Source organism: Eschrichtius robustus, chromosome 14 (assembly GCF_028021215.1).
Source record: "Eschrichtius robustus isolate mEscRob2 chromosome 14, mEscRob2.pri, whole genome shotgun sequence".
Lineage (NCBI taxonomy): Eukaryota > Metazoa > Chordata > Mammalia > Artiodactyla > Eschrichtiidae > Eschrichtius > Eschrichtius robustus.
This window is the reverse complement of record NC_090837.1, coordinates 72,845,440-72,858,976: the sequence shown is the minus strand read 5'-3', so window position 1 is coordinate 72,858,976 and position 13,537 is coordinate 72,845,440. Positions and strand designations below refer to the sequence as shown.

At 48.4% G+C, this 13,537-nt stretch overlaps 1 protein-coding gene across 3 annotated transcripts in view; it reads left to right on the top strand.

The window, feature by feature from the left end:
* Positions 1-13,537, top strand: part of ST8SIA5 (ST8 alpha-N-acetyl-neuraminide alpha-2,8-sialyltransferase 5) — a 76,193-nt gene that overhangs the window by 18,804 nt on the left and 43,852 nt on the right. The window contains exon 2 of one of the 3 annotated variants that reach the window (XM_068563330.1): positions 9,375-9,482. The exons of the other annotated variants lie outside the window; for them this stretch is intronic. Within the exon in view, the coding sequence (XP_068419431.1) occupies positions 9,375-9,482 (108 nt within the window). The remainder of the gene's footprint in view (positions 1-9,374; positions 9,483-13,537) is intronic. 3 annotated transcript variants of the gene reach the window in all.

The following is a 13,537-nucleotide window of genomic DNA, read 5'->3' as shown; positions in this document are numbered from 1 at the left end:
GGCTGCCGGTTGTGCAGGAAGCAAAGGCTGAGGGTCGCTGACCCAGCCCCCAAGATGGAAGACCCCAAGGTGTGCTGACTCCCGGCATAGGATCCCGCACTTTGGTGGCTGAACTGGGAGGCCAGACTCCTGAATTCCAGGCCTAGCTTTGCCTCCAGCTGGCTGAGAGGTAACTCCCACTCTCTGCCTCACTTTCCTCAACTGGCAAGAATGATGCACACTCTGTCTCCCTCCTAGGACTAGGGGCGGCATCGAGTAAAAGGCTGTAAGTCAGGGGCCATCAGTGGGGGTCCCCAGGCTGCGTGCAGCCCTCAGCAAGGGGTATTTGGTCTGCACAGCATTTAAATTGGAAAATTAAAAATAAAAGTCTGGGTTTCCAGCATCTCTTGGAAGAATGAACAAAATGGCAACACAGGGCCTATCTTCTCATATGGCAGCAGTGGGCTGGGGCTCAGGGCACCTACCCGGGCAGGAGTAGCATAAGAATCCCAGTTCCTGCTGCCTTTGCTTCACTCATTCACTTCATTCACTGTCTGCCTCCCGGGAGACTTGACCGCTCACTGGTGGAAGTGAAGCACTTTGTGGGAGCATAAAGTATTGATGTACAGTTGGATTTTTATTGGATGTTTTATCCAAGGTGTGTTACAGGTGAAATGGCCCAAGGAGAGTGAAGATGATGATTGGTTAAGGGAGAGTAAGGGCGTTATGGGACCATCCCCCGCTTTAGAGATCAATGTCGGGGGATGAGAGTTGCCCTTCTGACCAGCACGGGGTCCCTCAGGGGGGTAAGGGCACCATGTTCTTGGTGGCCCACCAGCTTGACACTAAGTTGACTCAAGGAAAAGAGGTGGATTTGGTTCTGTTCTTGGTCAAGGCCTGGGTCAAGAAGGGCTTTTAGCTCAACTGCTGCAGCCGCTTCTGGCTGCTGATCCCTTGGTCCCCATCCTCATAGGGGCCTGGGCTCTCCTGATGGTGCGGGGGGAGCACAAGGGGACACAGTCTGGGTGACCCACACAGCAGGTCACTGGCCCCTGAGGGGGGCTCAAATCTCAGCCCAATTTTCATGCTCAAATCTCAGCATGAAAAAACTCCCCCTGCTTGGTTTTCCCCATTTTTCCTTTCTGTGTGAATACCAGCTGTCCTCATCACCATCCCTCCTGTTTGTGCAACATGAAAGAGTTACCCGAAGGCTTTTGCATCTGCTTTTTCTTACTTGAGAAAGTCCAAGCATCGTTTACTAAGGACCTACTAAGTGCCTCCAAAGGTCTATACAGTTGTCTGCGATTATTGTTATTTATTATTATTATCATTATTATTGTATTGCTCTGAGTTTGCATTGTTTCTACTTTTTTAATGTGATTATAAAAATAATACATGTTTGTTTTAGAGCTTATAGAAAGGACAGAAAAGTATAAATAAGCAGGGAAAAAAATCCCTCATCATACTACATTCAGAGACGTATTAGCTTTAGGGAATGTTTTCTTCTAGACTTTCCTCTGAGCATTTTTTTTAAAGAAATGAGATCATAGTGAACTTACACATATATTCTATTTATTTATTTATTTTTTACTTAAAGCTAGTAATTTCCCTGCGCCGTTTAAAATGACTTCAGAGATATGATGTTTTGGGGGCCACATGGCCACCTGTCATTTAGCACCACAGTTCCTTAGCCTTTCCCCAGTGTTGGGTATTTAGGATGTTTCCTGATTAATAAAAGATTCCAGACAACTGTGTGTCTGGTTCAAATCCCTCTGATCTGTCGACGAAAATTCAATTAACTATCAAGTTAAGAAGAAAAACAGGGAATTTTATTCGAGCCAAACTGAAGATTATAACCAGGGAAGCAGATTCTCAGAAAGCTCTGAGAACTGTTCCACCTGTTAGAAGTCGAAGGCCCAGTCATATACGTTTCTGAGACAAAGGATTGTACGTCAAAATGACATACTGATATTTTACATAAAGTTCACCGAGGATACATAGTCCACGTAAACACATACAAAGCGAAGAGCAAGTCACCATGACCCCCTACAGAAGTGGGAAAGAACACTATTCTTTTAAGAAGTTACACTGCTAGCTGCAGCAGAAAGAAAAAAAAAAAAAAACACCTTTATGGTTGAGCAGGCACTCCCATCTTTGAGGAGCTCTGCACATTAATGCAGCTGCGCCCTGCACATTAGGGAGGGAGAAGGCCCAAACAAACAGAGAGAGATAATTTTATGTTTAATTTTTCTTGTCCTGCCTTAAAATATAAATTTTATTTCATCAGATCAAAGTTCGATCATTTCCTGAGGATCCTGGAAGGGTTATCATTGGGACTGAAGGTATAAACATTCTAATACCCTCTGATACATATTCCCAAATTCTCTTCCTGAAAGGTGATTGACACCAATGACCAGCCCTAGATATTAACATTACATGTATTTTGTCAACTTGATAGGTTAAAAAGAAAGAATTGCATAACTTTCATTTGCATGTCTTTGGTTACTAGTGAGATTAAACCCACACCACAATTTACCTTGATTTTGCATGTGTAAGATTCAAAAAGCACAAAAGAGTATGGATGTGGAAAGTAGGACTGCTTCTCACCTGGTCCTCCAGCAGCTTTCTTGTCTCCTCTGGAACAGAACACTGACTTACATGCATTTAAATTGTATGTTATTAGATTTAAGCACTTATACGTTTGTTAGAATTTATATATCTGCTTTTGTGGACTGTTTACATCCTTAGGTCGAGGATTATTTCTCCCCTTTGACAGGCGAGGAGACTGAGGCTTCAAGAGGTGAAATGCCAGGAGTCACATAGTTAGCAAAAGGGGGTGAGCTCTGGGGGTATCTCTATCCGGGAATCTTTGGAGGCAGGAATGAGGCGGCTGCAGGCACGTGTGACTGGGAGGGAACGCCTTCTCACCCAGGAATGTCTCCCTCATCAAACTGCTGCTGCTGCCCGAAATCCCACCAAAGGCTGGCCCGCAGTTGGGTCATTCCAGTGTCTGAGAACTGGGAACTGGCAGCTTCTGAGGTGAGCACTGCACGTGGCACGTGGCCGAGCCCTGGCCCTGCCTCCTCTGCTCTGCTTTTCTGGTCCCCTCACACCCCACCCCAGGCCAGTTCAGGCCCCCTAGCCAGTTGCCCTTCAAAGCCAGCCTCTCCCTGCCTGGGAGGGTGAGAGTTTAGAAACACCTCTGTGTCTACAACCCCTCTTCCCGCCCCAGGAGGGCTGGACTCAGTGAGCCATCTGGAGTGTGTCCCCCCACCCTGCCTTGTTTCTTCCTCTTTCCTGGGACGTGAAAACCTCCTGCTCTTAACTTTCCTCAAGAGGGACCCTGGAGAGGGTGGGATTCAGGATCCTGGAGTTCTAGAACCTAAAGGTACCCGAGTCAGCCCCCTTTCCCCACTCTGCTTGCTTAAGGGATCTTGGGTAAGACAATTTTACATCAGGTTTATATACACGTCTCTTCTCTAGAAAGGGCTATAAGCATGTAGGGACGACACACAGAGAAGTAGGCAAAGGGGACCAGTGACTCAGGGCAGAATGTGTGGCCCCGAAAGGCTTATGAGAGAGTGCTGACTGGGCCAGGGGGCTCAGGGAGGAGAAGACACTTCCGCTGGACTTTGAAGTTTGGGTGGGATTCGAGTAAGTGGGGGATGGGATGAGGGTGAGTGGGAATGCCAAGGGCAAAGGCGTGAGAGTTGAAATGCCATGGTGGGTCACAAGGCTGCAGGCAAAGCTGCAGGCAGCTGCTGGAAGGGCGCCTGAGTTGAGGGTTTGGAGCTTGTCCTTTGGCGATGGGGATTCTTGGAAGGTTCTGGAACAGAGGAGGGGTGCTGCTGGCATGGCTCTTAGGGAGCCAGCTCTGGGGGAGCATAGGAGTGCGTGAAGACTGGAGATGAGGCTCGGAGATTGGTGCCTTCCCGTCCTCTACTGACCTGGGGAATGTAGAAATGACAGTGGCTTCAGTCTCCCCCTGCAGAGCCCAAGGAGGCACGGCCTTCCTTGGAGGTGGCTTGTGAGGACAGGATGCAGATGCCATTTCATCCGGAGGCACCCGGCCGGCCTTTGCGTGATCTGGGCTGCAGGCCCAGTGTCCCACTGGGTTGGGCACTTAGCGCCTGGAGTCCTGGGCTCTGGCATCAGGGGTGCGATTTCCCAAGGAAACCCAAGTGTCCACAGTGCCCAGTGCCCTGCACCCCACGGATTCAGCCTGTTTTGGCTCAACGTCCCTGGTGATGCCGACATCTGAGGGGGCAATTCCTGACACTTGGCCCCAGGGCCTGCTGTGTGCAAAGGCAGGTGGTGCAGTTACCCACACACTGTGAATGGAGCGCTATGGATGCACCACACCCCCGCCCCCATAAACCATCTCCACTGGCCTCCTCCAGTGCTGAAGTCCCAGGTTAGGAATCTGTGATGCTGGGTCTCCCATCAAAATGGGGCAGGATCTCAGAGAATATTTAAGCCAGCTCCTTCATTTTACTATAGTCTATGGTTTGTTTTCTACAAAAATATTATCGCTAAATGATTGACAGCAAAGGCAGCAGCTCTAATACTTAAAGTTAATAATAATAATATAAATTTATAAATAGTTAAAAATATCGGATAATGACAGGTACTGTATGATATCACTTATATGTGGAGGCTGAAAAAGAAAACAAACCAGTGACCATAACAAAACAAAAATAGACTCAGAGACATAGAGGACAAACTAGTGGTTGCCAGTGGGGAGGGGATGAGGGGAGGGGCAAGATAGGGGTAGGGGACTAAGCGGTACAAACTATTACGTATAAAATAAGCTACAAGGGTATATTGTGCAACACAGGGAATACAGCCAATATTTTATAATAATTGTAAGTGGAATATAACCTTTAAAAATGGTGAATCACTATGTTGTACACTTGAAACTTATATAATAACATTGTACATCAACTATACTTCAATAAAATCTTTTTGTAGAATATTTGATAATAGAAAAGTCTGTGTGTGTGTGTGTGTGTGTGTGTGTGTGTGTGTAAAAAGCATGGGGACAAAAGGGGAGGAAGAAGCAAGGGCCTTGGGATCAGACATGGACTTGAATACTTTCTCTGCTCCTTCCAGGTTCTGGGCAGATTATGAATCTAATCTTATGAGCCTCAATTTCCTCATTTGTCAAATGGGGGGATAATAATACCTACCTCCAAGCTGTTGGGAGGATTCAAAATAAGAAAAACCTACCGCGGTGCCTGGAACATATATGTATGTATATTTTTGGCTGTGCTGTGCGGCTTGTGGGATCTTAGTTCCCCGACCAGGGATCGAACCCGGCGCCCCAGCCATGAAAGTGCAAAGTCCTAACCATCGGACTGCCAGTCCTAACCCTGGAACATATATTTTTTAACTCACTGCCATGCATCTTAGTAACCCTTCGTAATTTTTGGAGGATGTTATCAATGGAGGTAATGCCACTCTCATGGGCACTTCTGTCTGTTTTTAAATTGCTTCTCCAATGTATGATTTTGTCTTTTGCCCTGAAACTCCCCCTGGCAGTTGACTCTGGGAAGCCTGGGCCGCTTTTGCTACCCTCCGACGGCTGCAGGAATTACTGCCATGAGAGTCAGGGGTCAACAGACACGACTGTGGGTTACACAGCAGGAGACCTAGATAAGCAGGGCTGTCGTCAGCGACAACAGAGTAAAGCTGAGCCTCAGTGAGCCTATCACAGATTTCATAATCAGAAAACCTAGACCGAAGCTATTTGAATTTTAACAGTCACAGAACTTTTAAGTAAGCACAAGGTGTGAAGTGGCACCCTACGCTTTTCAGTGCTCAGGGCCTTAAAATATCTGAATCCAGTCTTGAATAATTCAGTTTAAATAATTCTCTACATGTCGCATTTCCCCAGGTTTAAGGCAACGTTTAATGTTAGTTTCACCAGCAAGGTGCAAAGATTTCTCGAGGCTGCCACAGCCCAGGAAGTTCCCTGCAGCCACTCCAAGTCCTGTGATTTCAGTTCTGCACTTTGGTTTTTAAAAAGATTATTTTAACACATTTTTATCATGAACAAATTGAGAAGAAGATAGAGAACAATGTGACAAACAACCATGTAGTCACGACTGTGGATTATCAATGTTAACAAATGTTAACATTCTGCCCTATGTATTTCAAATCTTTTCCTCTCTTTTAAAATAAATTAGACATAAAAAACAGAGCACCCTTTGTAGCACTTGATTGCTAATATTTTTTATCTTGTTTGCTAATATTTTCATGTGTGTTTGTGTAATCACCAGAGCTGTAGGGTAAGCACTGAGAAAACATGAGTTTGCTCACCTTGGGGTCCTGACCCAGGCCCCGGCACAGTTGCTGGCACAGAGTAGATGCTCAATAGATTTTTGTTGAATGAATGAATGAATGAGTGAATAAAGCTTCTTTTTCCTTTGTTATCCTCCTTCATATCTCCACGTACCTTTTCCTCACTGGTGTTTCGTTGGCTAATAATGGACAATTCTTACACTTAGCTCAGGAATAGAATTCAAATTACTGTGTAAAATATATTGGTTTTGAAAATTACACAATCAGGTTTTTTGGAGATAAATTAGAAAATGTTGCTAAACTGAAAGAAGGAATAAACCTGAATCCTCCCTTTCAAAGATAACCAGGTTTACGGTTTAAAACCCTACAAAAATGGGATCATTAATGCATATCCCCTTTTATAACTTGCATTTTTCACTGAATTTATTATGCACACCTTTCTGTGTCATAGTTCCTGCTAAATATTGTAATAACTGATGTCTTCTTAGTAGTCTGTCACTTCTACAACCCTGGGAGGACTGTCTTGTGAAGGGACACCCGGGTCTCACAGGGGCCAGTTTGGGCGGGAGAGTGAGAGTGCTTCTGGCTGACCCCTCGTGCGCTCGGTGGACACGAGTCTCGCTGGCCGGACTCTCTCTAAGGAGCCTGTGAGTTTCCTAGCTGAGTGCTGGGCTGGGAATTGCTTGAATACGCTTGTGAACCAGCTAATATTCACAATCCCAGGTGGAAATATTACCGTCTTCTTGGCCTATAGACAGTCTGGTACAGGCTTTTAGGAATAAAGGTTTTTACAGTGAGAAAGCCAGAAAGTGCTGGGTTTAAACCTTAGGTTGGCCACTTGTTAGCCTTGTGGCCTTGGGCAAGTTACTAAACCTCTCTGAGCTGCACATGTCATCACCTATAAGTGCAGAAAATGGGACTTGCCACATTAGCCTGTTGTTGGAATAGAGATAATGTATGTGAAGGGCCTGGTTCACTGTAGGTGCTCAGTAAATGTTTCCCTTCCTCATAAACCAAACCCAAATTCTCTCTAAGAAATACCTTGCAATATTACCTCGAAATATCTCTTTGAAAGGAAACATAACAGATAAATAAATAAAGGTATTTATATTATAGATGTTTACAATATATTTATAAATGCATATAAGATAGATTTATATATTATACGTATATAATATTTATATTATGAATAGATAAATATGTAAAGAACTTGAGCCAGAACCAAGTGGAGCGCTGCTGTTCCCTGAACACTAAGAACTGGACGGGCGTTTTGCTGTGGCTTCGGGCTCTGTCCTGTGAGCTGTGCCTGTTCCTCCCCCAGGCCGGCTCCGCTCCTCCGTCGAGGAGGCTGGAGAGTGTGAGAAGAGAATCGGAGTCACTTGGCAGAAGCATCGATTGAGTGCCTCATGTGTGCAGCTTCTGCTCACGGGGCCCCAAGGGCGTCCTCCGCCCAGCGTCTGGCTGGAAATGGGGCAGACTCGCAGGCGGGAGGTGACCTGGTCTTGCCGTTGAGGACACAGCTCAGCCCTGTAAAGCTTTCGGTCAAGAACTTTGGAGACATCGAGACAGTTCTCCCAACTTGAAAGATGGGAATAGAGGCCTAGAGAGATGTAGAGACTTCACTGAGGTCACTCGGCTCATTAGTGGCTGATCTGGGTGGACCGGAGCCCAGCTCCAACCACTGTCGCTGCCCCATTTCCCTTAGTGTAGAGACTTTATTAGAGGGCTTTATTTTTAGGGGTTTAACTGTTTTATTTTTGTTTGCTTTATTCTCTACTTAAAAGTTAAAGTTTACCCCACATACCAGGGTCTTTAACGGGACTTTAAAATTCAGGTGCACTGGAGCTCTATGTTGTGGGCAGTGGTTCTTAACGAGGTCGATTGTCTCAACAGGGGACACTTGGCGATGTCTGGAGACAGTTTTGGTCATCACGGCAGGAGGGTGGGGGATGAGGAGCTGCTGGCCTCAGAGAGTAGAGACCAGGGGTGCTGCTCGCCAGAGGATCACAGGACAGTCCCACAGCAAGGACTGTGCAGCCCGCAGTGTCAGCAGCGCCAGATTGATGGGGCGGCAGCAGCCCTTTCCTCTGTAGCCTTCTCTTTTGACTTGGTCAGCTTCCCTCCGGGAAACCCATCCATGCCCAGACCTTTGTGGGGGCCGGGTGGCTGGGACCAGGCGTGCTCAGTAAGCTGACTTCCAGGTCAGCCCAGCTGTTTTTAGCCTGGTATCTCGGTATATGAAGAGTGCCGTCTGCAGGGTGGGCAGGCAGAAGGCCCGGACTGCTTGGGCTTAAGGCAGGGGACTTGGGTGTGTGGAGGTGGGGAGTGTTTAACACTCCTTATAAACCTGAAGCAACTCTCCTGCCCGCGGCTCCATTCTGCAACCCCACCTTCAGTGGCCCCGGCGCTGTGATTTCCCGAGCCTTCCCGCGTCCTGCATGGAGAATAGATTTACTTCTTACAGGTGGTCAGGGCTCCACTGTCTCTGGCCTAAGGCACTTACTCATCTGCTTTGCATCTTCCAAAATGTTGTCGCTGGCCCCTGCTACTCCTCTCCATCCATGCTCACGCCCTTGTTATGCCTTTGCTGTCCTTTCAGTCAGGTTGGGGGAGGGAGCGAAGAGGACCATGTGTGTTGAGTCCATCATCTTAAACCAGGAGGCGTGTCCTTATGAGTTGGAAAACTAGATTTCATGAAAAGCTTTGCCGTGTGTGGGGCCTCTGGGGAAGGCAAGGAGCTGGCGAGCTGGAGCTCTTCTGGTGTGTCTCTGGAGGCGGAATTGAAGGGCGCACCAGACGGGGTAGGGGAGCTCTGCGACCTTGATCTCGCTAAGCCTCAGGTTCCCTGCGTGTACAATGTGTAACCCTGCCCTGCCCGTAAAGGTGAAGTAAGGGCACGGATGTAGACAAGCAGAGAACACTGTGAAGGGCTGTGATTTATTACCGTCATCCTGCTGGGTGGACATCTCTCTCGTCTCCACTAGGCGTGATCAAGGCGAGGTATCACGTGGCACGCGCCAGAATGTGACTCTCCGGTGATGGGCTTACCCAGCACGTGAGCATGAGTACCGACTGCCTCGTTCTCTTGCCAGAGGTCTCCAGTTTGGTTGGCAGAGTGGTGACCAGCTGGCCAACTGGACGGGGCTCTTTAATGTCATGGACGACCCAGCAGTGCAGAGTGGCAGTGACTCCAGCTCCAGGTACAGACCCCGGCGAACGACCAGGGAAGGGGGAAGCTCATCCCAGGGTGACCCTGCATCCCCTGCCCCATGGCCTACCCCCCAGGGCTGCCCTCAGGGAAGAAGCAGTCTCAGCACAGTGGCCCAGAGCTCACTTTGGGATCCTGCCTTGTCTGCTTTGACAGGAGGGGTGAGGGCTAGGACCCAGCCAGAACAAAGCAAGGACTCGTGGGCCCCTCTCTTTTGGGGTGGGGGCTGGGATGGGGGCTGGAGAGGGAGTCTGGGTCTCCAGCCTCCATTTGAGATGGGGGCAACATTCCACCCCTGCTGCAAGGCTTCCGGATACCAGGCCACAGGTGTGTGTAGGTTTGTGGGGGTGAAATCGGGCTGGGTGAGGGTCGTGGGCTCCCTGTTCCTCTGAAATCCCACTGCACAGGCCATCCCTACTCTGCCCATCTGTGAGGCTGACCTTGGCTGGGGAAGAACGTTTTCATCAAATACGATGTTGAGGGCTTCCCTGGTGGCATAGTGGTTGAGAATCCGCCTGCCAATGCAGGCGACACGGGTTGGAGCCCTGGTCCGGGAAGATCCCACGTGCCGCAGAGCAACTAAGCCCGTGTGCCACAACTACTGAGCTTGCGCTCTAGAGCCCGCGAGCCACAACTACTGAGCCTGCGTGCCGCAACTACTGAAGCCCACGTGCCTAGAGCCTGTGCTCTGCAACAGGAGAAGCCACCACAGTGAGAAGCCCACGCACTGCAACGAAGAGTAGCCCCCGCTCGCCGCAACTAGAGAAAGCCTGCACGCAGCAACGAAGACCCAATGCAGCCAAAAATAAATAAATAAAATAAATAAATTTGTTAAAAAAAAAAGATATGATGCTGAGAATTGACATTCATACCATCACATGGTTATTTCTTCTTGATCGGCTGTCGTGTTTGGAGTTAAATAAGTAATTAAGGGCACTGTATATTCAGGAGTAGGAATTCAGGAACTATTTGTAGAATGAATGAAAATGGAATATCCTCAGGTGGGGCACACTCATTGCAGGGGGCAGGGGGGAGCATTGTGGGGAATTTTTCTGATAAGATGGGTTGCTCTCTCTGCTTGGAGCTGGGTGTGGCTGGAACTTCCCAGCTAAGGGTTTCCTGGGGCTAAGTTGTTTGTTTCCTTAATTTTTGCATTTATGAGTATGGGCTAGCTTTCAGATCAGTTTCCCTGGGCAAGAGGCCTCAGTTTTCATTGCTGTTAATTTTGACACCAAAACATCAAATCGACCCTGCAGAGGAGAAGTAGTATGTTTTTCAGGGACCTCAATGCCTATGATTTTGTTCAATGCTTTGAAAAAGAACAGATGTGGCTCCAGTGTCAGAAGCCATTTGGGAAGGTGGCCACAGACAGGCCTTGGGGTGTGGTGGGCGGCCTCGGGCCGTGGCCTGGGATCAGGGTCTTATCCTGGCCTTTTAGGAGCCCAGTTCTTTCCACATATGCGTGGTGGGAGCCCTGGCCAGCCGCTTGGCCCCTGGGATGTCACCCAGTGAGAGTGACAAGTCCAGAGCTGTCTGTTCCGTATGTTGAGCCTCCAGTGTTGGTCCTTCTGCTGTGTGACCCGCCCACAGAGATGGGGGGTGGTCTAGATAAGTCTTCAGGTGTCTCCCTGGGAAGGACTCCTTGAAGGGCTCACTGAGAGGTGAGCCAGAAGGTGCTAACAAATTGAGCAAGACAGAGCAGGCCCCTGGGAGGCCATTCTGGGCAGATGTCCTGGGCAGGGGCTGCACGAATTCTAACTTTTCCTCCTGCCAGCAGCTTTGTTCTCTCTGCCCTTTTCCTGCAATCTTGTCTCTTAATTTCTCTACCTATCTCACCCCACCTGGTGTCTCCTCTCCCTTTCTTCCTGTTACCCTTTCTGTGTCCACTTTTCTTTCTCAGTCCCTGTGTTCTGCCTCTCGCCTCCTCCCTCTCATCTCCCTTCCCCTTTATCCTCTCTCCCTCTCTCAGCAGCTCAGGCCAGCCTTCCCTTCCCTGTCTCCTGGGGTCCCTCAGGGCCAGAGACACCTCTGGCATCTGTCAGGTGCCCTTTATTCGACATTGTTACCAATTGAGTTGATTTCCTTCCAGAGAGCCGCCATTTGACCGAGAGCTCCCTTAGCCACTGAATCAATGTGATGGCCACACATTCCAAGTTCTTCTGGGACGCTTCCAACTCATATCCCAATTTCCAGTTGACCGCCAAACTCCCCACATACGTGAGAAAACACAGTATGTATTTCACACGTGTAGAAGATAATGGTTAGTGTAATTAGAACTGACCTGTATGCTGGTGATTCTTTTCTTTGGCGTGGGAGCAGTTTCTGCCTTCTTTAAGATGGACAGGACAGCTCCTGGCAGCAGACGTGCAGGGCTTGGGGGACACTGTGAAAAGGGCTCTGCAGAGTGAGAGTGCATCATCCCGGCGGACAACTCTGTGTGCCTGGAATACGGATGAGCTTTGTGGTATTGTTCACCTACTGAATAATTCAGCGTATGCCATATTTTGCTCTCCGTAGCTGTGTGGTATGTTGAAATGTGGTACACCTGATGTCATTTTTTATTAACACTGTTGGAAGGGAGGTCAGGAGGTACCATTTATAACAGAGGATAAAGAGGGGCAAAAAAAGAAATGACTCATAAATTGAATACTCAACCAGGAGCCACAAGGAGAAGGAGCAGGTCCAAATGATCGGTCTGGAACACTCCAAACAGGACCGCAAAGGAAATCCAGGCCAGATGGTGCTCATAAAGGCTGTGGCCAGGTCTTCACTTTGGACATGAGCTGGGGGAAGTCCAGACCCAACTGGAAAGTGTATGAGTTACAAAATATACACTGACATATAGCTTTATTGATTTCAAGTCTAGATCTAAAAGCATCCAATAAGCATCCCTAGGAGAACTGCTTTAGTGAACGGATAGGAATAATTGTTAATCAGCCAATGCTTCTATTTAAGTGGGTGCTTTGAACAAGCAGGAAGGTCTTAGAAGGCAGTTCTCATCATGTTCAAATTATGTGTTTATGTTTCTGTCTCCCCACCTAGACAGTGATTGTGCTTCTCCATTTTTGAATTTTTAGCACCCAGTATGGCAGCGGCTCAATAAATGTTAATTGAATAAAAGAATGCATTAAGCAAGAACATAGTAAAGACTATTGTTAAGAACGCAAACTTCAATGTCAGTGTCCTGGAATTCTCCCTTAGAGATTTATTTCTTTGGATTAAACCTTGTCTTCTGGCACTGCCTTTGAAAATTAATCACTGGGAAAGGGAAACACCTTGGAATCATAAACTCTTTCACAGTTTGGAATGACCAGAGGATTTTTTTCTGTTGAGAAAAGCAGGTAGTTAGGAAGTCTGAGGGTTCTGGGTGGCAGGGTGGGAAAGGGGAAACTGATAGTGGGGGAAGGGTATGTAGAAAAATAGAAGGCAATGAAGGCAGATGCTGTACTTTGGCAGTAACTGACTGAGAACTACACAGCCCCAAACCACCCCCACCATGGCGCACGGTGATTCTGGAAAGGGTAGATGGGGGAGGGGAAGGGGAGGGAGGGCACTTGTCCTGTCAGCTCGCTGCTTTGACCTCTGCAGCCCGGCCAGCTGCCTGCGAGACCAGTGACCACCTGCAGGGCAGGGGAGGCCCAGCACCCGTCTGTCCTGCAAAGTGGATAGGCAGCGTTGCCTCCGCTGCCTCAGGACATCCCAAGGGAAGGTCCCCCGGTCACAAGGGCTGGGGGCAGCTGAGGCAGGAGTCCCCCAGGTGCTGACTCTCAGCCTGGCTTGTAGCCGCAGCTCAAAAGGCTTCACTCAACTTCTGCCAAGTGGATCCTGCTCCATATCCCAGTCCTGTCCTCCTGCCAGGATCCACCTCCCACTAGGCCTCCTCCTGGAAGCCTTCCCTGATAGCCCCTTTCACTCTATGTTCACTCTAAGATGTGCCTGCACAGAGGCCTATTTCTATCATTACGCAGGCAGAGAGCTCTCCAGCAAGTGCACGTGAACCACTCTGTGTTTGCTCGGGCATTCCCCAAACCTCGAGGAGCCTCCTAC